Source organism: Gopherus evgoodei, chromosome 3 (genome assembly GCF_007399415.2).
Source record: "Gopherus evgoodei ecotype Sinaloan lineage chromosome 3, rGopEvg1_v1.p, whole genome shotgun sequence".
In the NCBI taxonomy this organism is placed as follows: Eukaryota; Metazoa; Chordata; order Testudines; family Testudinidae; genus Gopherus; species Gopherus evgoodei.
In genome coordinates this window covers 76,169,355-76,191,912 of record NC_044324.1, presented here as the reverse complement: position 1 = coordinate 76,191,912, position 22,558 = coordinate 76,169,355, and the positions used below count along the sequence as shown (strand labels likewise).

At 43.2% G+C, this 22,558-nt stretch overlaps 2 protein-coding genes across 8 annotated transcripts in view; one reads left to right on the top strand and one right to left on the bottom strand.

Annotated features, from left to right (window-relative positions):
• The window catches only part of SNX14 (sorting nexin 14), an 86,932-nt gene extending 82,058 nt beyond the window's left edge, over positions 1–4,874 (top strand). For all 3 annotated transcript variants that reach the window (XM_030555872.1, XM_030555873.1, XM_030555870.1), the window contains one exon: positions 4,340–4,874. In XM_030555872.1, the coding sequence (XP_030411732.1) occupies positions 4,340–4,378 (39 nt within the window). In that variant the 3' untranslated portion in view covers positions 4,379–4,874. The remainder of the gene's footprint in view (positions 1–4,339) is intronic.
• A 1,004-nt stretch (positions 4,875–5,878) lies between these two features.
• NT5E (5'-nucleotidase ecto) overlaps positions 5,879–22,558 on the bottom strand; it is a 54,775-nt gene continuing 38,095 nt past the window's right edge. For 2 of the 5 annotated variants that reach the window (XM_030555866.1, XM_030555868.1), the window contains exons 8-9: positions 20,875–20,945; positions 11,920–12,000 (exon numbers count right to left, since the gene is read on the bottom strand). In XM_030555866.1, the coding sequence (XP_030411726.1) occupies positions 20,896–20,945 (50 nt within the window). In that variant the 3' untranslated portion in view covers positions 11,920–12,000; positions 20,875–20,895. Of the gene's footprint in view, positions 7,016–11,799; positions 12,001–20,874; positions 20,946–20,969; positions 21,721–22,558 lie in introns of those variants that run through there. The other 3 variants (XM_030555864.1, XM_030555867.1, XM_030555865.1) reach the window with 3 other exon arrangements.

Genomic DNA, 22,558 nt, shown 5'->3' with positions numbered 1-22,558 from the left:
ACAAAATGGGGAGTTCACCCCCAAACACTACAAGCAACAAGTCACTTCTTGTGTTACTCAGTTGCAGCTTTGTGCACCTGTATGGTCATGCTCAGTCTATGCACACAAAATTGATACTGACCTCAGTCAATCCTGTAGGATCATCACAGGGACTTTGAAACTTTTGGGGACTGCACTACCATCAGTGAGGTGGGATGCCTTCAGTAAAAAGGAGACACTAAAACAGATGCATGATCCAAGACACACATTGTGTGGATACATTCCACTATCCAAGAGGCTGAAGTCCAGAAAGATATTTGCCTCTGAAAATCCCTTACTTCAAAATACCATTGTGGAAGGAAGGAAATGCCAGTGATTCCAGAGAACCTTGAGAACAACTTCCTCCAGACACCTTGAACTGGTTGCCCTAAATCACGTGAGAGCTAGGGTAGTAAAGCCTGGTGACACTATGACCAAGTGGAAGTTGATTAATGACCCCAAATGTGAATGTGGGGAGCCTAGACCAGTGGTTCTCAAGCGGTGGGCCGCATGTGGCCCAGTTAGCACACAGCTGCGGCCCAGCTGTCTCAATCCCTTTGTGTCATCTGCAGATTTTATAAACATACTCTCCACTGCATTGGAGTTGTTGCATTAGTAATGTGTTAGGAATGCAGCTTCGATGCAGAGTGCCCACCAGAGATTCTGCAGCTCTTTGATCTTTGTGGTGCACCAGAAGAAGCAGACACCCTCCTCTAGCTGGGTACCTCAGTCAAGTTCACCAGTACCATAGCCAGCTAGAGACAAAAGCTCTAGAAAAGATGTGGAGGAAGGGATTCCTTAGAGCAGTCATTGACTGACTAAAAGAAGGGATCGCTGCCTCTGGAACCTGGCCAGGTCCATCAAGATTGACCTGTGAAAAATCCTTGTGTCAGGAATCATTACCACTACCAACCACTCCAGAGGCATATGGAGACCTTCTTAGCCTTTCAGTGCCAATATCCCCAGTGGTACAGGAAGGCTTCCAGTCACCGCATCGGAAGCATGCGGTACCAGTACAGCCCACACTTCCACAAAAGCCAGTGTAGTCAAGAGGCAAGCCAACAACGATATCCTCGGTACTGCCATCCCCGGATCCTGGCTATCTATCCCCAATTCTGACTGGCTCTGCTCCTCCATTGTCTGAGGGCTCAGACTCTTCTTTGTCAGACTTGGGGGTGCATTCTTCTGCGTCCCAACCAGTTGTCAGAGAACTGAGGACCTTGGGGGTCACAATAGTCACAGCACTGGCTGCCTCCTCAGGGGCAATGGCCTAGTCAAGCATGAGTCCCAGGCCCATACCTGTGGCCATTCTGGATGCTGTGGGGCATTCCCCTGACTTCTCTTCACCTGCCTTGTTCGGTTTCCTCAAGGGTGTACCAAGAGAAATGGCACCACAGACAACATTCTCCAGTACCCAATACTGAGAGCAGCCAGAAGTCACTTGTGCGGTTTCTCCACCGTAAGACACACAGCAGCCACTACCTCAGCATCCTGTTGCCTCTCTTCTTCATCACTAGACAAGGCTGTGAAGGTGGCAAGTGATTCATCACCACCACCACCACCAGAGGACCATAAGGCTCATCCAGATCTACTGAGAAGGGTAGCCTCTGTTCTTGACATTCAGGCAGAGGAGGTCTGTGAGAGCTCTCACAAGTTAGTGAACATTGTTACCAATGGCACTTTCTAAAATGGCTTGCTGATTAATGAAGCAATTATGGAGCCAGTTAAGGCACTTAAGTAGAGCCCCCCACCCCATCTCCCACAACAAAATGGCCCAAGAGGAGGTACTATGACCATTCTAAAGGATATGAGCACTTGTATTCTCATCCTCCTCCAGGCTCCTTAGTAATGGCAGCTTCTAACCAGCAGGAGAGGTAAGGACACCCAAGCATCAACATGTAAAGGGAAAGATTCAAAAAGACTGGACTTGCTGGGTCGCAAACTTTAATCCTTGCAAAGTTTGCAATTTAGGATTGCAAACCAGCAGGCACTCTTGAGTCACTATGACTTCACGCTTTGGGAAGACGTTAAATTCAAGGACAGGTTACCAGAGAGCTGCAGGCAAGACTTCACTGTAATAATGGAAGAAAGTAAGTTGGTTGCCAGAACTGATCCTCAAGATAGTTTGGATGGTGTGGACTCGGTAGCTCGAATCATGGCATCAGCTGTTAGTTTAAGATGTTCATGATTTCAGTCCTCTAGGCTCCTTCATCCCAGACCATTCTCGACCTTGCATTCGAAGGTCCTTCTTTGGTTTTGGATGACTTAACAATAAGCTCCAGAGACTCCTGTGGGATGCCAGGAGATATGTCCTCCCAGTTTGACAATGAATCATGGATAACTGAGTATGGGCTTAAACCAGTTGTGCACCCACCTTATAGTAATTTCATTTAGACCACATTCCCTTAGTTTACTAATGCCTTTTATGACCCTTGCTAGATGTAATTCATTTTGTGCCTTAATTTTTTATTTTGTTTCTACGTTCTTGTGGTATTTGGTACTTGTCCTTAACTATTTATCTGCATCCGCTTTTTGTCAAATGCCCTTTGGATTTTCGGGTCATTAAAGAGCTCCCGATGGTGCCATATTGGCTTCTTACTGTTCTTCCTCTCTTTCCTTCACATTGAGCTATTCTCATCATGCTGTTGTGCCTTAAATATTGTGTCTGAGAAATTGCCAGCTCTCCTGAATTCCTTTTCTCCTTAGTTTTCTTCTCCTGGGACCTTACCTGCCAGTTTCCAAGTTTTGTCTGGGTTGTTTTTTTTTGATGTCCATTATCCTTATTCTACTGTTCTCTCGCCTTCCTTTCCTTAGATATCATCTGTTGTTTCATGGTCACTTTCACCCAGATTGTTTTCTACTTTCAGATTTGCAACCAATTCCTCCCTGTCCCCTTCCTTACTTCCTCCACCTTCTGAAACAGCTTGTCCCAAATACATTCCAAGAATTTATTGGGTATTGTGTTTTGCCCTATTACTTTTGTAACAGTTGTCTGGGTAGTTAAAGTTCTCCATTATTACCAGGGGTCTTGGATCTGGATATTGCTGTTACTTGTTGTAGAAATGCCTCATCCACCACCTCTGCCTGATTTGGTGGTCTATAGTGACCCCTACCATGACATCACTCTTGTTTTCCCCTTCACCTCCGCTTATCTTCACCTAGAAACTTTCGGCTGCTCTGCATCTGACCTCCTTCTGGACTTGAGAACAAGTGTATATGTTCTTGATGTATAATACAACACCTTCTCCCTTTTTTCCCTGCCTGTCCTTCCTGAACAAGGTTTACTCTTCTATACCAATATTCCAGTCATGAGGTTTAGCCCACCAAGACTGATCAGTGATGCCAATTAAGTCATAATCTATCTTGTGTACTATTACTTCCAGTTCTTCCTATTTATTCCCCATGTTCTTGCATTTGTGTATAGACATCCTAAGATGTTGAGCACATTCCCCTGCTCTTTTTCCTCTTATTGCTCCTATTGACCTGGTTATAATTTTCCATTTTGCCCCATCCCTGCTCCCCCAACATCTAGCTCTGTTTGTTGCCTTTTTTTAATGCCTTTTCAGGACTTCTGTCACCTGCCCCTTTTGAACCTAGTTTAAAATGAGGTATTATGCTGTAAAGCCATAGCTTGTTTACATATAGTATGTGGTAAATAACCCAGTTCTGAACTGGTGCTATGAAATAATCCCAGTCTTCAAGTTTATAGCTATCTTTGTTTTTTTCCAGCCCTTCTGTTTCATTTTCAGCCATTAACCTTCATCTCTGACATATTGGATTCTTATTTAATTAGACTTGTCATTACCAGTATACATTTAATCAATTCAGATGTACTGGACTAACACCCAAATGAAACATTCATAAATAGATTATATAAGAGCTGTCTTTTTAGAAGAGCAGTAAAATGCCATTATATAAACTCTGTCTCAAACCCAATGTATATCTAATCTCTTGGAAACTCTGGTGTGGTGAGCTGGGATGATAGAGGGAGGAAGAAATCACAGCAGGGGATGAAGAGAAATGAGAGGTAAAGACTAAAGATTTCATTTCAGAATGAGGGATTCTAGATCATAGGCTTGTGTTCAGAAAAGCTGATTTAAGGGTTGGGAACAGCAGGAGTTACAAAGACAGGACGTTTCCTGATTTAAGGTACAGCAGGGGGAAAAATTATGAACATTATTCTTTAATTTCTGGACCTTCATATTTATTATGATGATTTCTAATGTGTTTAAAATATTTTGTTCATTGTGTTTCTATGTAAATATATATTTCCATACTTCAGTAAATTACAGTGAAAATTTTTCTCAATTACTACTTATAGGTTCAGAAGGAAACTACCTCCGGATCATCGTGGATGTAAAAGCAGGAGCTTGGATGAACACCAAATGAAATGTCTGCAGTGCACTAATTTAATGGATGTGAAACATTTTAGTCTTGAATTGTATATTTTCTTGTAAATAACAGTGAAATTTAACTTCTGAAGATCTGTTTGCTTAATAAAGATTAATTCAAATTTAATACTGATTGAAATTAAAGAACTTTGTCTGCTATTTGAACTCGTTACCCTTCTCCTCAAAAGTGTAACTTTTGCTAATAGACAAAATACTCATTTTACAAAAAATTGTCAGCATAGGAGAGAATATGGTAATGTTTCTTGTACACTGAAAAGCAGACGTGTAGAGGACCAAACCTAAATGTGTACTGATAAAAACAAAGGGGTCATCTTCCTGAAAGGATATTTTGAAAAACTCTGGGAAGATTTTTGTGGGGAAGTGGCTTTGATATAAATTTAGCTTTGCTAAAGTAAGGTTGTAAAATATTGCTAAAATGTTCCCCAAAATAAATCTCCATGTCTCTTTTATAGAAAGTGAAGAAAATGAATCTGTTGCATTACCTCAGAGCTTATTTAGTTTTTGGCCTTTCATGCTTTGTTAGCATGAAAAGTACTTACATATTGTAGAGAACAGGGACCTAATGATCATTAAAGTGTTCAATTTATCTAGCAACTGATGCTGAAACATGAAGCACTTCAGAAATAATTAAGTCACTTGTTTTTGCTCTTTTATTTTAGAAATATCACACATACAAAGTCTTGCCAGAGTCTTCCTTAGAGGACTGAAAAACTGGAGTTGGAGCCCCAATCTGTTCTTAATGGAATATGTTTAAAGAAAATTTCCATGTTGAGATTCCCTCCCTCCCCCCATGCATTTTAAGCTTTTCTCCCCCCTTCAAACTAGCCATCAGAAAACCCATTGACAAGTCCTTTCTTATGTAGTTACATATAACATGTCCATGCTATACCTTTTCACAGATACTCCTGGGCAGCACTTTCAGAAAATGTCCACACCAAATAAGATAGAATACAAAGCTAACAAGAAGTTTAAAACAAGTACACAAATCTGAAACTTGTAATCAGCCTGTGAGTCACAATTTTTATATCCCCCTTTCCATTTACTCCCTCCTCCCTTTTGCACAAAGATAGCTAAAATGTTAATTCTGCTGGCCAAATCCACCTTACTGGATAACTTGAAGGATACAGCAGAATTACAGCTGAAGCTATCTACAAGATTCCAGTGCTTCTTGGCCCATAGGGGTAACCTTTTGCTGTTTTTTCAGGTCTGCTTAAAAAGGGGGGAGGGAATAGCTCAGTGGTTTGCACATTGGCCTGCTAAATCCAGGGTTGTGAGCTCAATCCTTGAGCAGGGCATTTAGGGAACTGGGGTTAAAAAAAACTGGGGATTTGTCCTGCTTTGACCAGGGGGTTGGACTAGATGGATCTCCTGAGGTCCCTTCTAACCCTGAGATTCTATTCTATGACACCAATCTGTTAATCAGACTAACTTTTATTCTGCTGGAAGTCTTTGTCTCTTCCATTTGTAGATAAGAAAATGTCAATTGCTGCCTCTATAAAAAAGAAAGTACCTGTTCAAGGAATACGTGCATGTGAAATCCAAAAACTCTGCAACTTCCTGGGAACCCACCTTTCTAATAATGTGGCAGTCTTAATCTCCTAGTGTAAGAGGAGCTTATGTCTGACTATGCTTCAGTGTTTAAACCAATCTCTATTAGAGGGGGAAAATTATCTCAGCCACTGATGTAGCCAAAATAAGTGTGATTGAAAACTTTATCCAGTTTTCATACTTGTGTTCAACCCTGCATAGGGAACAGAGGAAAGTAGTAATGCATCTATAAGTAGGAATTTACTTACACTGCTGAAAAAAAAGATTTGTTGTTTTCACTGTTTCAGTGTGCATGGGAAGAGTTGGAGAGAGAATTTTTCACTGATATGCTTGTAAATATTTCTACAGAATACAATATTTCTCCATGGAATAAGATATTTTCCTTTAATGCTTTGCTCTTTGGAACTTGAGTTTGAGGGTAGAAATATCAAGGAAGTGCACTTAAACCTGTGTACAGTATGTGTCTCAGCTTTTTTTCAGAGCCAGGTTTTGATACCCAGATCTGGGCAAAAAAACTGTTAACACATTCTAACCTTCAGCAAAGCTGTTTTGTTTGTTCCCCAGAGAGACACATCTCAGGAAACCCTTGTCAAGTGACTCCAAATTTGGATCAATATTCCTACCACAAACCCCTACGAAGCACACCAAATTTCAAGGCAACCTTGCTAACCAAGCTCATAATACAGCATTTAGAAGAGCCATGTTTTAAAGAGAGCTGGTCTCAATCTTGACTGTCATACAGCTGGCCTTCCACTGTAATTACTGAATGCATGCCAAGACCTAAGACCTGTTTAAACACATGCTGAGAGGTGCAGGCAAAGGGGAGGGGAGCAGGCATTCTAGCAGCAGTCTAAAAGCATCGCAAATGAGAATTTAAAAAATGAAGTGCAGGAACATCACAGTGAATAAGCCAGCAATCAGCATAATACTTCCTTGGATGAGATTTCCTGCAGAAAACTTCACTCGTCCTTCAACTGCTGGAAAAACACGTCCCATTCTAGAGATGTAAGTGGAAACTACTTCAACATCAAGATCACCTAGATAAACAGAAGTTATACATATATATTGTGAAATCAATAGTAATGTTAAATACCACCCTCAAACTTTGTTTTCTCATTGTTAACTAATTCCCCTTGAAGGAGGAATTGCTTTCTGCTACATTTTCATATTCAGGAGAGCACAATTATTTGACAGTGGTTTTCAACCTGTGGTCTGCAGACCCTTGGGGGGCCACAAACTATGTCTAAGATTTCCAAAGGGTTCCACACCTCCATTTGAAATTTTTTAAGGTTGCAGACCACTGGTTTATGACATCTAGGGGCTGGAGAAATCACAGTGGATTATAAATGAGTCTTCTACAGGGATGGACAGCTAGAACAGTTCAACTATTGTAACAAGTTTTTTCCAGAATATCCATGGTGGGCAGCTGAAAGTTTATTGGGAAGAGCATTGCCCTTGCCATAGTTACTTTGGTTTACCTTTGTAGGGTTACTAGTGCATATCTAGCATGCTTACACAAACAGGGATTCTGAGTCCTATTTCCAAAGGCTCCAATAACACTGTGCATTGTTATGCAGGTAACAGGTATGCATAGCTGACAGGTTATGCACTGTACCTTTCCAGTGTTACACCTTTAGTGTGTTTAGGAACTGTGTGCTTCCTTGTGCACACATGCCATGTGAATTTTCTATCAGTATGTTAATTTATTTCTGCAGAGGGTTTTACTGGGAGTTGTTTTAACGTTGCAAAAGTAATTATGCAAAGTATATTCACCTAATGAAAATAAAGGCACTATAGATTAACTAACTAACTTTGAAATAGTTATGGCTCAAAAGATCCCATCTGTGAGGGACGCGATAACCATAGACTCTCAGACTAAGGTCGGAAAGGACCACCACTGAATTCTTGCACATTGCAGGCTACAGAACCTCACCCCCCCCCTCTAATAGACCCCTAGCCTCTGGCTGAGTTACTGAAGTCCTCAAAGCATGGTTTAAAGACTTCAGGTTACAGAAACTCCACTAGTTTAAACCTACATGTGAGCCAGGCCTTATGCTGAAGAGGAAGGTGAAAAACTCCCAGTTTCTGCCAATCTGACTTGAGGGAAAATTCATTCCCTACCCAAATACAGTGATCAGTTAAACCCTGAGTATGTGATCAAGACCCACCAGCCAGACACCTGGGAAAGAATTCTCTGCAGTAACTCAGAGCGCTCCCCATCTACTGTCCCAGATCAAGCCACTGGGAATTTTTGCTACTGGCAGTTGCCAATAGACAACATGCCATTGCAGGAAGTACTGTCATACCAGCCCCTCCATAAACCTATCAAGCTCAGTCTTCAAGGTTTTTTGCCCCCTGCTCCCCTTGGGAGGTGGCTCCAGACAGGGCTGCCTGGGGGCGGGAGGGAGGGGCAAGTGGAGCAATTTGCCCCAGGCCCCACAAGCCCTGGCCTGGCGGTGGTCAGGGTCTTTGGCAGCACTTCGGTGGCAGGGGGCCCTTCAGTGATGCCAAAGATGCGGAGCGACTGAAGGGCTCCCCGCCGCCAGAGACCGCTGCCAGGTGAGTACAAGTGCCACAGCTCCCCTGCTTTGGCCCAGGCCCCCTGAATCCTCTGGGCGGCCCTGGCTCTAGAACATCACCCCTCTGATGGTTAGAAACTTTCACCTAATTTCAAGCTTAACCTTGTTGATGGCCAGTTTATAACCCATTTGTTCTTGTGTTCATGGTGGTGCTTAACTTAAACAAGTCCTCTCCCACCCTGCTATTTATCTCTCTGATGTATTTATAGAGAGCAATCATATCTCCCTTCAGGCTTCTTTTGGTAGGCTAAACAAGCCCAGCTCTTTGAGTCTCCTCAAAGTAGGTTTTCCATTCGTTGGATAATCTGAGTAGCCCTTCTCTGCACCTGTTCCAATTTTAATTAATCTTTCTTAAACATGGGCAAACAGAACTGCAAATAATATTCCAGATGAAGTATCACTTCTGTGTCTCTACTGGAAATACTTCACCTGATGCATCATAGGATTGCATTAGTCTTTTTCACAGCCACATCAAATTGATAGCTCATAGTCATCCTGTGATCAACCAATACACCCACCTCCTTCTCCTCCTCCATAATTTCCAACTGACATAAGTCCTTATCTTACAGCAAAAATTCTTTGTTAGTCTGTAAATGCATGATCTTGCACTTTGTACTATTAAATTTCATCTAATTTCTATTACTCTAGTTTAAAAGCTCATCCAGATCTTGTATGATATTACAGTTCTCCCCCATATTGACAATATCTCCCACCTTGTCATCCACAAATTTTATTAGCTCACTTTTTATGCCAAAGTCAGTAATAAAAAATGTTAAATAAGATTGATCCCAAGACCGCTCCCTGAGGAACTCCACTAGTAACCTCCATCCAGCCTGACAGTGCACCTTTCAGTATGACCCATTGTAGTGTCCCCTTTAGCCAGTTCCTTATCCACCTTTCAAGTCTCATATTAATCCTCATCTTCTCCAATTTAATAATTTCTCATGTGAAACTGTATCGAATGCCTTAGTGAAATCCAGGTAGATAAATCTGTTGCATTTCTATTGTCTAAAAGAACAGGTATCTTAAAGAAGGAGATCAGGTTGCTCTGGCATGATTTACTTTTTGTAAAACCATGTTGTATTTTATCCCAATCAATTATCGTTCACCTCTATGTCCTTAACTACTTTCTCTTTCAAAATTTGTTCCAAGATCTTGAATACAATTGAGGTCAAACTAACAGGTCTGTAGTTTCCTAGATCACCTTTCCCCCCTTTCTTAAAAATAGGATCTACATTAGCAATTCTCCAGACATAGGGTACGACTACTGAGTTTACACATTCATTAAAATCCTTGCTATTGAACTTGCAATTTCATGTGCCAGTTCCTTTAATATTCCTGGATGGAGATTATCCAGGCCCCCCAGTTTAGCCCCATAAAGCTATTTGAGTTTGACTTCCACCTCAGATGTGTAATTTCTACCTCTGTATCCTCATTGCCATTAGCCACCCTGCCACTACCCCAAGCTCTTCATTAGCCTCATTCAAAATTGAGGCAAAGTATTTGTTTAAGTGTTAGACCATGCCTAGATAATCTTTCATCTCCACCCTATCCTCAGCAATCCCACTTCTTCTTCCCTTATTTATATGGCTATAGAATCTTTTACTATTGGTTTTAATTTCCTTTGCAAAGTCCAACTCTGCTTGGCACTGGGCAGTGTTTACTTTATCCCTACACCTTCTGACCTCCAAGAAATAGCTTCCATTCCTTGTAGGCCTTCTGCTTTCTCTTAATCACCTGTTTGAAATACTCACTCTGCAACCCTTCCCTACACATTTTTCCCTTGCTTGGAATGCAGGCTTTGGATAGTTTCTGCAGCTTTGGACTAAAGTAATTCAAAGCCCCCTCCACATTCGGATCTTTCAGTTCTTCAGTCCAGTCGACTTCCCTAACCAATCCCCTTCTTTTAAAATCAAGGACCCTTATTGCAGATCTATTTTTGTTTATCCTTCCACTTAGTTTATATTGAATTAGCTCAAGATCACTCAAAACAAAGTTGTCCTCTAGGATCAGTTCTTCCATGAGGTCCTCACTACTCACCCCCGCCAAATCTAAAATGGCATCACCTTTTGTTGAAGACCAAAAGGGAACTTTCTTTATATTTTTGTGGGGTGGGCTGAGCTAACAGGACAGTAGCCAGTCTGGAAATGGCAGACCCATCAAAATCGGGTAACGCTACAGACCAAATGAAAAAACTTTTGCTAGATCTAGAAGCATGGCTTTCCAGGGTACTCTGTTTTATGGGAGGCTTTGTCCTTTGTGTATCTTCAGAAATGAAATTGAATAAACAAGTGGCTGTTAACAATATGAGTTAAACATTAAATCTTTTAAAAGTTTTTCTTCCTAACAGATTTGGATGGCAGCTATACAGGGCAGAGTATTGTACTTGCTAAACACTTAAATGCTGTTTTAAGTATTCTTAAAATGGCGTTAGAAAAATTCATTTGTTTTCTTCCCCTCTGATGCTGGCTTGGCTTTTATTCTTGTACCATCAGTTGCATGTTGATGCTATATACGCGTATGTGACTAGTCATAGTCTGATACAGGTCTCCAATAGGAGCAAAAGACGCAGCATTAGCTTTTGAAATGCTGGCTCTATTTTGTACAGAATAAGGATTTTTTCCCCCTTCTATAACTTGTTTCCATGTTGTCCAGTGGATACCTCAGTATCTGGCAATACAGCTTCGGTGATCCTCACGTGACACTGACTCTCCTTTAGATTTTGGACTAAGCTTTTTGGTAAATGCTACTTGAACAAATATATTTCTAGTTGGTAGCATGTTTGAGGTGTAGATGAAAACAGCCACTCTCTTCATTTATTATTGTGCATGGTGTATCTAGTGCTGATACCACCGTGGCCCCTCTGGCACGCTTCTGCTCATTTCCTTAAAATGATATATTAGTGACACAGTTTCCTGCTCTGTGCTGGTCTAAGCTGTTACCTGCAGCCAGAGAACCTGATTCTGAGAGAGGCTGATTTCAATGGAAGTTGCAGGTGCTTAGTTTCTCTCAGGATCAGGCCTAACAATTAACTGAAAGATACGGAGTTAAATCTGGATGGTTAGCCCTGAGTGTTCAGTGATTCAAACCAAATTATATCCATTCTATTTAAGATGAAACCATGAGGTCTCGTATTATAGCAACATCTTTAACATTATTAAAACTAGGGGGATGTTAGTCTTTGATATCCACTACACAACTAATAGCTTGCTATATATTCAATATGGAGTGTCTATGCTTACCCTGATTGTGACTCAGTGATTTATTTTTTAGCATAGAATATCCATCTCCTCCCTGCTGCAGAAAAGAAGGAAGAATCACTTTGTACGTTTCATCCATTTGGAGTGGTACATAGGCTGGTACTCTACAGGCTGTGCAAAGAACTTCTATGCTGACAACTCTGCTTCCTGGTGGTCTAGAAAGATCGTAGACCACGTGAATGCCTAGGAGAAAACACATTTTTAGACATCACTTTAAATAGCTCCAGTTGAGCACCTCAGATCCATAAAATTGTTAAACTGACACTCTACACTTCCGCATGTGAGAATTAGGCCTGTCTTTTGAAAGAGAACATTCTTACTGTAAATAGCATCCTGCCCTGTCCCCCTCTTACACACAAATCAGCTCTTACTCTTTACTCCAGAAAATTCATGGTTACTGGAACTGGGAGAACAGAGGGAGCAACCCATCTCAAGCTTTATACCCTTTTCCTTTTCCCAGTTCCCTCCTGGCTGCTGACCCACACAAACAGTTCATGGGGGAGTGGGTGGGATTATGATATTGGAGGTCAGACACCTCCCCTCTTCACCATATTCCTAGTCTGCCTCCTTATTATGCTTTTGTTTACATGCTCATTTCAACCAGTAAGATAATAGTATGAAGGAATGTGCAAACACATGGTTATTACAGATAGTGGTTATGTTCTTCATTCTTTTTTATACTGTAGCTACTAACTCAAATCAATCTAGGCTCTATAGACTTCTTGGCCTCCTTGTAAACTACGTATGGAGGTTTAAGTAGTGATGGTATAACTCAGGTCATAACTCATTAATACAGTATTAAAATGCAGAGCCAGACAATGAAAGCTATCAACCATGCAATTACATTAAGGTGTCTCTTAATTTGAGGGCAACAGCATGAACCTGCAGTAGAGCTACCATTAAAGGAAGTACAAACAGGTCAAGATGATCAGCAGTCGAGTACAGGAAACAACTCCCTTCAAAAGGATTAGTAATCCAATCAATATAGTTATTAGGGTACCTCACAGTCAGATCATAGCACAGTGACACTGTGACAAACTGACAAGAGAGAAAGAACAGTTGAGGTTATCCACTGGACTGATTTAGTGCAGTTTTTTTAACCAAAGGACTGAAAACAAGAACCAGGAAATAGGAGTCTACAGGGAAGCCAGACACACCTCTCTAGATCAATTTTAAGCAGAATGCCATTTTACCCTTCTTACAGGCAGGTACCCTAATTAGTCAAAAGTTCCAGTCAAGCCATTGCTATATCAAACAGATTATTAAAATAAAGGTGAATACCCTACCCACTGCTCTGGAACTGCTACAGCACAAGATGTATTACAGAATCTGGTGCAGCTGCTCCTGCATGTCTCCTCAGGCTAGTTAAGAACATTCTTACATGAACAGATGTGAATGAGATGTTTCTTACCTGGTCATTCTCTGTTAGTAGTTTCTATCCTCATTTATTACTAATGGGTTAATGGCCCCCACGTATGGTATTTGGAGGTGGTCCAGTGTTGTTGCTGGAGGCCCTAGAACTAAGCCCTGCCCTTCAGCTCAGGCCACGTGAAGAGTTGTTCCAAAGCTAGAGAAATGCTCCAACAACCTATTATTAGCATTAAGAGAACAACTTGATATAGCGTATTAATTAACTTTAAGACAATATATGTCCAAGTTGCCCTTCAGAGAAAATGTTCAATTTTATATTCTGCTTATTTACCAGACTAGCAAGGCAGGTTGAATTCAGAGAAAAGCTGCTAACAGAAAAAGTTATCTGGTAAGAAGTTCCTTATTCTGTTTCACAGCTTCTGTCCTCATTCATCACTAAGTAGCAAGTAGTAAATCCTAAAAGTTGGGAGAGAGAATCATAGGGTTAGAAGGGACCACAAGGGTCATCTAGTCTAACCCCCATTTTTAGGATTAATTAAAAAAACCTCTGCTCATCCTTATTACATAGAATAATAGGCAGGAATGGATGCTCTTACCATATAAAGCAAGAGATTTGTAAGCTAACAAATTACATGGGAATCAACCTAGTAGCATCTTCCTACCAAAGGATGCCGCGGTAGAGGAATGGTAACTTACTTTGAATGTCTTCCTCAGATGAGGCTCAGACACATATTCCCCAGTGCCCACAGGGACTTCTGTGAATAGTTTCCCAGATGCCCAGCATGCCAACTGATGCAGAATGTAATGTCCTGCCTGTGAGAAACTTGAAGCCCTAATGCCCTGGCATTTTGGATGGCCAAAATGATGGCACTATCTCCCAGAAATTGTGGAAAGAACTTACCTTGAATAGAAAAGATTCTGGAGTTATAAGAATAACCTTTTCATCATGACAACATCAGTGTGGTTCTTGTATAGATTGAGGAACTAATTCCAAAGCTTGCCTTTCAGAGGTAATGACAATTAGAAAAACCAGCCACAGGACTTGTCTAATCTGTTGATTTATTTTGGCATCTGATGATACTCAAATGGATTGTCCGGTGAGCCTACCTAGAATGCCACTAGGGCTGGTACTTGTTTTTATGGTGCTTGGGATGTAGGACTCCAACCCATCATCCTGATGAAACCCTAATGCAGCTCAGATCACCAGGACTTTGTAACTATTATAACCTGTATCACAATAGCATCTAGAGGTTAGGATCCTGATGTGCTCGGCACTGCACAAAGAGAGTTTCTGCTGCTTCCCCTTGCACTAGAAACGTACATTTGACCAGATTAATACATGAGACTTCCTGATTGAGTTCTGTCAAGATACTAAACTGTAATGGAGAATCCATGCTGAACTACACTTTTCTTTCAACGTCCAGGCTGTTAACTGTAGGTGTTCCTGGTCTGAATGAAGGAATATCTGCTTCAAGTGATTTGGTCTCTTCAGCAGGTACAATGTGGGGTCCTTGACTATCTCGCAAGTCCAAAGTGCCTTCTGGGCCAGTGGAGACCTTCAGCTCTCCCTTTGTCTTTATATAAACTGTCTTGAAAGGCAGCAGATTGTTTTCTAACCAGGACATTATTTCCATTCCCACAGAGAAACTTTGAGCTCTGATTACTCCCTGGTTTTGGAAGGGATACAATCAATCATAAGAAAACCTTGAATAGAAGGTAGTAGGAGACTTCTCTGTGATTGCCTGCTAGATGGTCTCTTGCACTGTCTGCTGGTGCAGCTGGTACTAGCCACTGTCACACTGTCATAGACAATAACGGACTTAATGGACTATTGGTCTAATTCCATGTGACCATGTTTGTGGTTTTTAGTTTTTTGTGCAGACACATCCCGATAGTGCTGTCAGAGTGAACTAAAGGGATGTGTACTTTGTGCTTTTGGAAGTCTGTCTTCCAAATATGCTCCCCACTCAGGCTTGCTTCCAGAGTGAGTATGCAAGGTCTAGAGTGAAAATTGGGTTGACTCTCAGCATGTTGTTTGCACCAATCTGTGCACAAAGGGGCCTTCAGATGTGATCTCAGAATGACACCTCATTTTCCACTACATCAATTGCATGTTTCTAGGCTCTCAGAAAGAATTTCTTCAGGCACATTTTCAGAAATCTGCTCAGGGGATAAAGCTGATGCACAATACCAGCAATCCTACTCATTGGAGACAACTAGCTACTGATGACCCCCTCAGGAAGTGACTGATGCAAAGTCTTGGATCTTTGCAAATCTTTACCGTTACAGTAAAATTACAGCCAGAGCCATGTCTGTTTTGAAATCTGGGTGAGCAATTCTCTGCATTGGGATCAAGAATTCTTCTTGATTTTGAAGGACTTGTGGCTATGAATCCTTTCCGGCAGCTTTCTAGTTATGACTGAGTCTGTGTAAGGGGAGGGATAGCTCAGTGGTTTGAGCATTGGCCTGCTAAACCCAGGGTTGTGAATTCAACCCTTAAGGGGGCCATTTAGGAATATGGGGCAAAAATCTGTCTGGGGATTGGTTCTGCTTTGAGCAGGTGGTTGGAATAGATGATCTCCTGAGGTCCCTTCCAACCCTGATATTCTATGAGTCATCCCTGAACCAGAGCCTGATTGAACCACATGAATAGATGAGTCACTCCTGTGCTAAGTTCCAGCCAAGCCACATGTCTGGAGCTGGTTTGGTGACTCATAAGTTGGAACTCTTCTCTACCTGATAGCGGAACCAGAATCCACAAGCCTTAGCCTGCTCCAGCCTTGTTCCTCATCCTGCCCCTGCCTTGCTCTTACTCTGGCCTTGTTCCAGCCTTGCTCTGGACTCCTGATCCTGGCTCTGTCCCACAGGCTCCAGCCACTAGCCTGCCACAGCTCTGACTAGGCATAACCATCCCCATCCCGGTTTCTGACAGACTATTTCCCTACACAGGGTATTGATTGCATGCTATCTATGCAGGGATATAGGATTAATGTGCAACCTGTGCTTTACTCTGACTGCTACCTGCCACTTAAGACTCAGGATGCAGAGGGTGAATCAGAAGGAAGAATCTTGTGGCAGATCTCTAAGCTCTTGTACACAAATTCCCTCCCCCCGCCCCATCATGTTGAGGATTTGGTTGGTTTGAAAGAAAACTTACCTAGGTTTCCTTGGAAATTTCTGTTTGTAGCATAAATATGAAATTAAAGAATGTGTCAGCTTAAGCTTGGTCAAGGAAGTAAGATGCATGTTGCAAAGAAAGGCCCTGACTCACAAGCAGAAGGGAGGCCTTGAAAACAGTGAGTTATAAGGCTAGAAGGAATGAAGCAGATAGGATATCTGGCTCAAACAATAACTGAGATAAGGGGACGCTTCTAAAAAGAAGGCCTCTGGCTGATAAGGGTGCACGCAGATGGTTTTAAATAAGACAAAGGAAATCAGTCTAGAAAGGAGCCAACATAAATGTTCCCACCCCAGAGACCAGTATTATTTTAAAAGTAGAGCCTATCTGAAGCCAGGTGCAATGGAAAACTGTTGGCCAGAAAGGCCTTGGGAAGAAAGGTGGTTGTAAATCTTATCTGAATTAAGACTGGAACTAAGGCCTGGTCTACACGACGAGTTTATATCGAACTTAGCAGTGTTAAATTGCATTAACCCTGCACCCATCTACACAACAAAGCCCTTTATATCGATATAATGGGCTCTTAATGTCGATATCTGTACTCCTCCCCGACGACAGGAGTAGCACTGAAATTGGTATTGCCATTTGAATTAGGGTTAGTGTGGCCACAATTAGACGGTATTGGCCTCCGGGTGCTATCCCACAGTGCACCATTGTGACTGCTCTGGACAGCAATCTGAACTTGGATGCACTGGCAAGGTAGACAGGAAAAGCCCCGCTAACTTCTGAATTTTATTTTCTGTTTGCCCAGTGTGGAGCGCCGATCAGCACAGGTGACCATGCTGTCCCAGAATCAAAAATGAGCTCCAGCATGGACCATATGGGAGATACTGAAGCTGATCTCTGTATGGGGAGATGAATCTGTTCTATCAGAACTCCATTCCAAAAGATGAAATGCCAAAGCATTTGAAAAAATCTCCAAGGCTACGATAGACAGAGGCCACAACAGGGACTCAACACAATGCAGCGTGGAGGAGCTGAGACAAGCATAACGGAAAGCCAAAGAATCAAATGGATGCTCACGGAGCGGGTGGGAGGGACGACTGAGGACTCCAGCTATCCCACAGTTCCCACACTCTCCGAAAACCATTTGCATTCTTGGCTGAGCTCCCAAAGCCTGAAGGGTCAAAAACATTGTTGCGGGTGGTTCAGGGTATACGTCATCAGCCCCCCCTCTCCCGTGAAAGAAAAGGGGAAAAAATCGTTTCTCGCCTTTTTTCAGTGTCACCGTATGTCTACTGGATGCTGCTGGCAGATGCGGTTCTGCAGCACTACACAGCAGCATTCCCATCCCTTCCCTTCCCTTCCCGATAGCAGATGGTACAATAGGACTGGTATCCGTCATCATCATCCCATGAGTACTCCAGGATGGCCTCAGTGAGGTTGGCCGGGGGTGCCCAGTCATTCCCTTCTTTAAGCTTTGTCTCCTGGAGATTCACTCCTGCCTGGAGTATCATAGCAGCTGGAGGCTGCACTCCTCTCCCCTCCACCTTTTATCTCTGCTTGCAGAGACAATAAAGTAGTGTTGTTTCTTATTCATGCATTCCTTATTACTTCATCACACAAATGGGGGGGATAACTGCCACGGTAGCCCAGGAGGGAAGCAACAGGTGGTGGGATTGTTGCAGGGGCACCCGCTAGAATAGCATGCAGCTCATCATTTCTGTGGGATGTCTGGGGCTCTGACCCGGAGTAGTTGTTTGCCTCTCTGTTTCTTTAGTAGGCTTGTCTGATATTCTAGGCAGGACTGACTCTCCATTAGACAAAACTTAAAGAAGGGAATGACCTGGGGAATCATTCCCATTTTTGTCCATGCTCCCCCGACCGACCTCACCGAGGCCGGCCAGGAGTACCCATGACAGCAACAGACGGTACAATATGACTGGTAACCATCTCTGCTGACTTGCAAAGGCAAGGGGATGCTACTGCGTAGCACTGCAGTACCGCGTCTGTCAGCAGCATCCAGTAGACATACAGGAACAGTGAAAAAAGGCTAAACGGGCTCCATGGTTGCCGTGCTATGGCACCCACGACACTGTTTTTGCCCCATCATGCATTGTGATGTCAACTCAGAATTCCAATGGGTGGGGGAGACTGCAGGAACTATGGGATAGCTATGGGATAGCCACCCACAGTGCAACCCTCCGGAAATATACACTAGCCTCAGTACATGGACGCACACCGCCAAATTAATGGGCTTAGTGTTGCCACGTGCACTCGACTTCATACAATCTGTTTCCAAAACCCGGTTTCTGTAAAATCAGAATAATCCTGTAGTGTAGACGTACCCTAAGAAGGAATTGTCTCAAATTGTTTTTTTAGCTGAAGTCAGTAATTGGCAATGACATTACTTGTTTGTTAAAGGGTGTAAAAATAATTTTGAATTTGAGGGTTCTTTGTCAGACCCTACCTGATCTGCCCAAATGAGAGAGCTTTCCCTAGGCCTGGCCTACTTGTAAGTATAATGATCATGGCCATGAATACTTTGTTACTGTATTGGGTGTAGTGACTTTATTTTCAGGCTGCTAGGCATGTTTAGAGCAATTGTATAAAGTACCATTTGGCCTTTGTACTTAACATAGGATTTTATGGTTAAATTAGTGTCTGGTGGTCTCATATTATGAATATGAATTTCTAATATTATTCATAATTCCAGCACTACTCCAGATTTTTCTTCTGCTAGAAGAATAATCCCTTCTTGGATACCCTTGGTAGTGGTAACAACCGATGGATTTTTATGCTGGTTTTGATAGTGAGGATTGAAATCTCTCTGATCTCTCAGATACTAATTTCTCTGCCTCCACAAACAGCTCCTCATCTGGAAACTGGGATGCACAAGATATCTTCTTTAGGAAAAGTAATAGCTATTCATGGGTATAACATGGATTCCTTGTAGCCAGAGAGTTAGAAGCCATTGCTCATCACAAATCACATCAAGAGTTTGGCCAGAACAAAATCTGGGACATCTCACTCCAAGCAAGGATCATACCCCTAGCTGAGGAAGGCTTTTCTTACTAAAGTGTATGCAATGTGTTTGGTCTGAAAGGGCATATCTGAAGCAGTGCATCATCGCTCTTATGAGCTATGGGGCTTTTTATTTGTTCATTTTTTTCTTCCTTTTTTGGAAGTGACAAACCTTCTGAAGCCAATCTTACACTCCCAACATTTATATAATTTGTTTTTATGGAAACACTTAGTTTAACATTCGGTTTTAATCAGAAGTCTACTTTTGGCTCTTATGATGTCCTAAGGAGGTATCCATGGGAAACTGTGTCTAATATGGTATTTTACTAAATTAATAAGTTCCTTGCTAGCCACTAACATCCTGTACTAAAAAAGTCTTGCAGGGTATTTTTTTTTGGGGCGGGGGGAGAGGGAGGGTTCTTTGGTGATGTGTGTATGGTATTTGCCCTGGACGTTAGAGGGGGGAGGTAGCTTGCTATCTGTCCTGGTCTAGGGGATCATACCACCAAGGAGGGCTACTGGTACACATCTTGACTGTAGGAATAGCTTGCTAAGTGTCCGGGGGGGTTTGAAAGGCTGCCTGCATTGATCCTTCAGCCTAGCTAGCACCCAAGTAAGTAGGAGCAGTCTAGTACCACTCGGGTCTTTACCCAGGTCTTGCCCATTACACCGCCATATAGACATGACGAGGTTAGGATTTCTAACATGCATTAATGTTTTGCACATTAGTTGGTCCGTGTGAACCCTGCTGGTGCATACGAGAAGTCTCCTAGCGTGTTTCAACGTAGTGCTGTTAACACACACTAGGGAACTCTTCGTGAGCACTAACAGGGTGTACGTGGACTAGTTAATATGTAGCACGTTAGTGCATATTGGAAATCCCATCCCCCCACCATGCAGTCAAGCAATCAGTCAGGATCATTTTGAACATGGGGAAGGATCTCACATTTACACCTCTGTAACCCCATGATGGTGCAGCGTGGTTGGGAGTGGATTCTTCATCTCTTCTGGTCAGACTGCCGGAAGTACTTCTCAAGCTTTAATGTGGAGACAGTCATTTGCGGGGGGTGGAGGGGTATGAGAACAAGAGACTCTTTCCTACCTTCCACCTTCTAAGCCATTTTTGGGCAGTGCAAGGGTTTAAATTATGGCTGATGATCAGAAGGCAATTCCATTCTGCTGCTGTGTGAAATCTGAGCCCTTTTCCCTGGCAGTGATGGTTCTGAGTGGAACCACAATTCCCTTTATATTGCAGCCTAAGGCAGGACTGCCCTGGAACGACAGGCTCCTCTGCTGGCCCAGACATGCTGCAGGGTGGAGAAGAGGTGGTAAGCATGATACAGAGCACTGCGAGAGCCTCTGTGTAGCAGAAAAGCCCCAGCAAACACTGCCTTGGGGAAGGCAAAGGAAGGGTTTATCTCCTGTTTGCATCCATTGTCCACTGACAATTGCATACATTGTTCACTGACAATATTAACTGCTGTGCTGCAAAGGTGAAGCTTGCTTTACCTTTTGGGGACCACTGAGGAGTTTGCCAGACTTACTTTGAACATCATAAGAATTCCTCAATTCACAGGGAGAGGCAGGGTTGCTGTATAGGAGCCTTTTTCCTTTCCTGCAGGGAGAAGAGGTCCCACTTCAGTAGCCAGGGAGGGACTCTGGCTCCTTTCAGGGGGGTTTCTCTCTCTGGCCCAGGTCTGATGAGCAACCCACCTTCTGAACTAGCTGGGTAGCGTCCTTCTCTCCCCCCAGACGCTCAGAAGCTCCCGCTCAGGCTTTTCTGCATTGGCGTCACGGCTCCTTGGAGCAGGGTGGGGACCTGAGCTGCTGGTCTGACTCTGAGCCCTGTATCTGGCAGCGCGAGGCTCAGCTGGTTGGTAACAGACAGGACACAATTTGCCCTCAGTAGAGCATCTAAGTGCTGCCTTACACAGGGAACATTACTTAGTTTTAGCCAGGGACTGAAGGGGCAGAGGAGTCCTGCAGAGAAGCACTGGAATGACAGGTGAAGGTGGCTGAAGCCACCACGATGCTATTTACCTGAGCCAGGGAGGAGGGGGAAGACTGATGTCGCAGCCGCACAACAATGAATAAAAATAAAGTTAAAAACAAAATGGTGGGGAAAACTGAACCACTAACTTGTTCCACCCCGAGAGGCAAAAATTTGGAAGCCTGAACAAAAGAGGGAGTAGTTCTGTAGTCTCCAGCAACAACACTGACCTGCCTCTAGATTTCATTAGTGATGAAAAAAGAGAAAAGCAGTGCAACAGAATGGTGCATAGAACTGCCATGAAGATAAATGTATTTTCAATTTTATTTCATTTCCATTTGGGGCAGTGCAGCTGGTTCCCCAGAAGTATAAATGCCAATAAGGGCAGCATGAAGTATGGCTATATTGGAAAGAGAATAAAAGACGGTTACTCACCTTTGTAACTGTTGTTCTTCGAGATGTGTTGCTCATATCCATTCCAGTTAGGTGTGCGCGCCGTGCGTGCACGTTCGTCAGAAACTTTTTACCCTAGCAACTCCAGTGGGCCGGCAGGTCCCCCCCTAGAGTGGCGCCGCCATGGCGCTTGATATATACCCCTGCCAGCCCACCCGCTCCTCAGTTCCTTCTTGCCGGCTACTCCAACAGTGGGGAAGGAGGGCGGGTATGGAATGGATATGAGCAACACATCTCGAAGAACAACAGTTACAAAGGTGAGTAACCGTCTTTTCTTCTTCGAGTGATTGCTCATATCCATTCCAGTTAGGTGAATCCCAAGCCTACCTAGGCGGTGGGGTCGGAGTGAGAAGTCGCGGCATGGAGCACTGCCGAGCCGAAGGCCGCGTCATCTCTGGACTGCTGGACCAGGGCGTAATGGGAAGCAAAGGTGTGGACCGATGACCAGGTCGCTGCCCGACAGATCTCCTGGATGGGCACATGGGCGAGGAAAGCCAGCGACGACGCCTTCGCCCTGGTAGAGTGCGCAGTCACACGGCCCGTAGGAACGTGAGCCAAGTCATAGCAGGTCCTGATACAGGACGTTACCCACGAGGATAACCTCTGTGAGGAAATGGGAAGCCCCTTAATGCAGTCCGCTACTGCCACGAAAAGCTGGGGGGATTTGCGGAACGGTTTGGTCCTCTCCACATAAAACACGAGAGCCCGACGGACATTAAGCGAGTGGAGCTGTTGCTCCCTGCGTGAGGAATGAGGCTTTGGGAAAAAAACGGGAAGAAAGATCT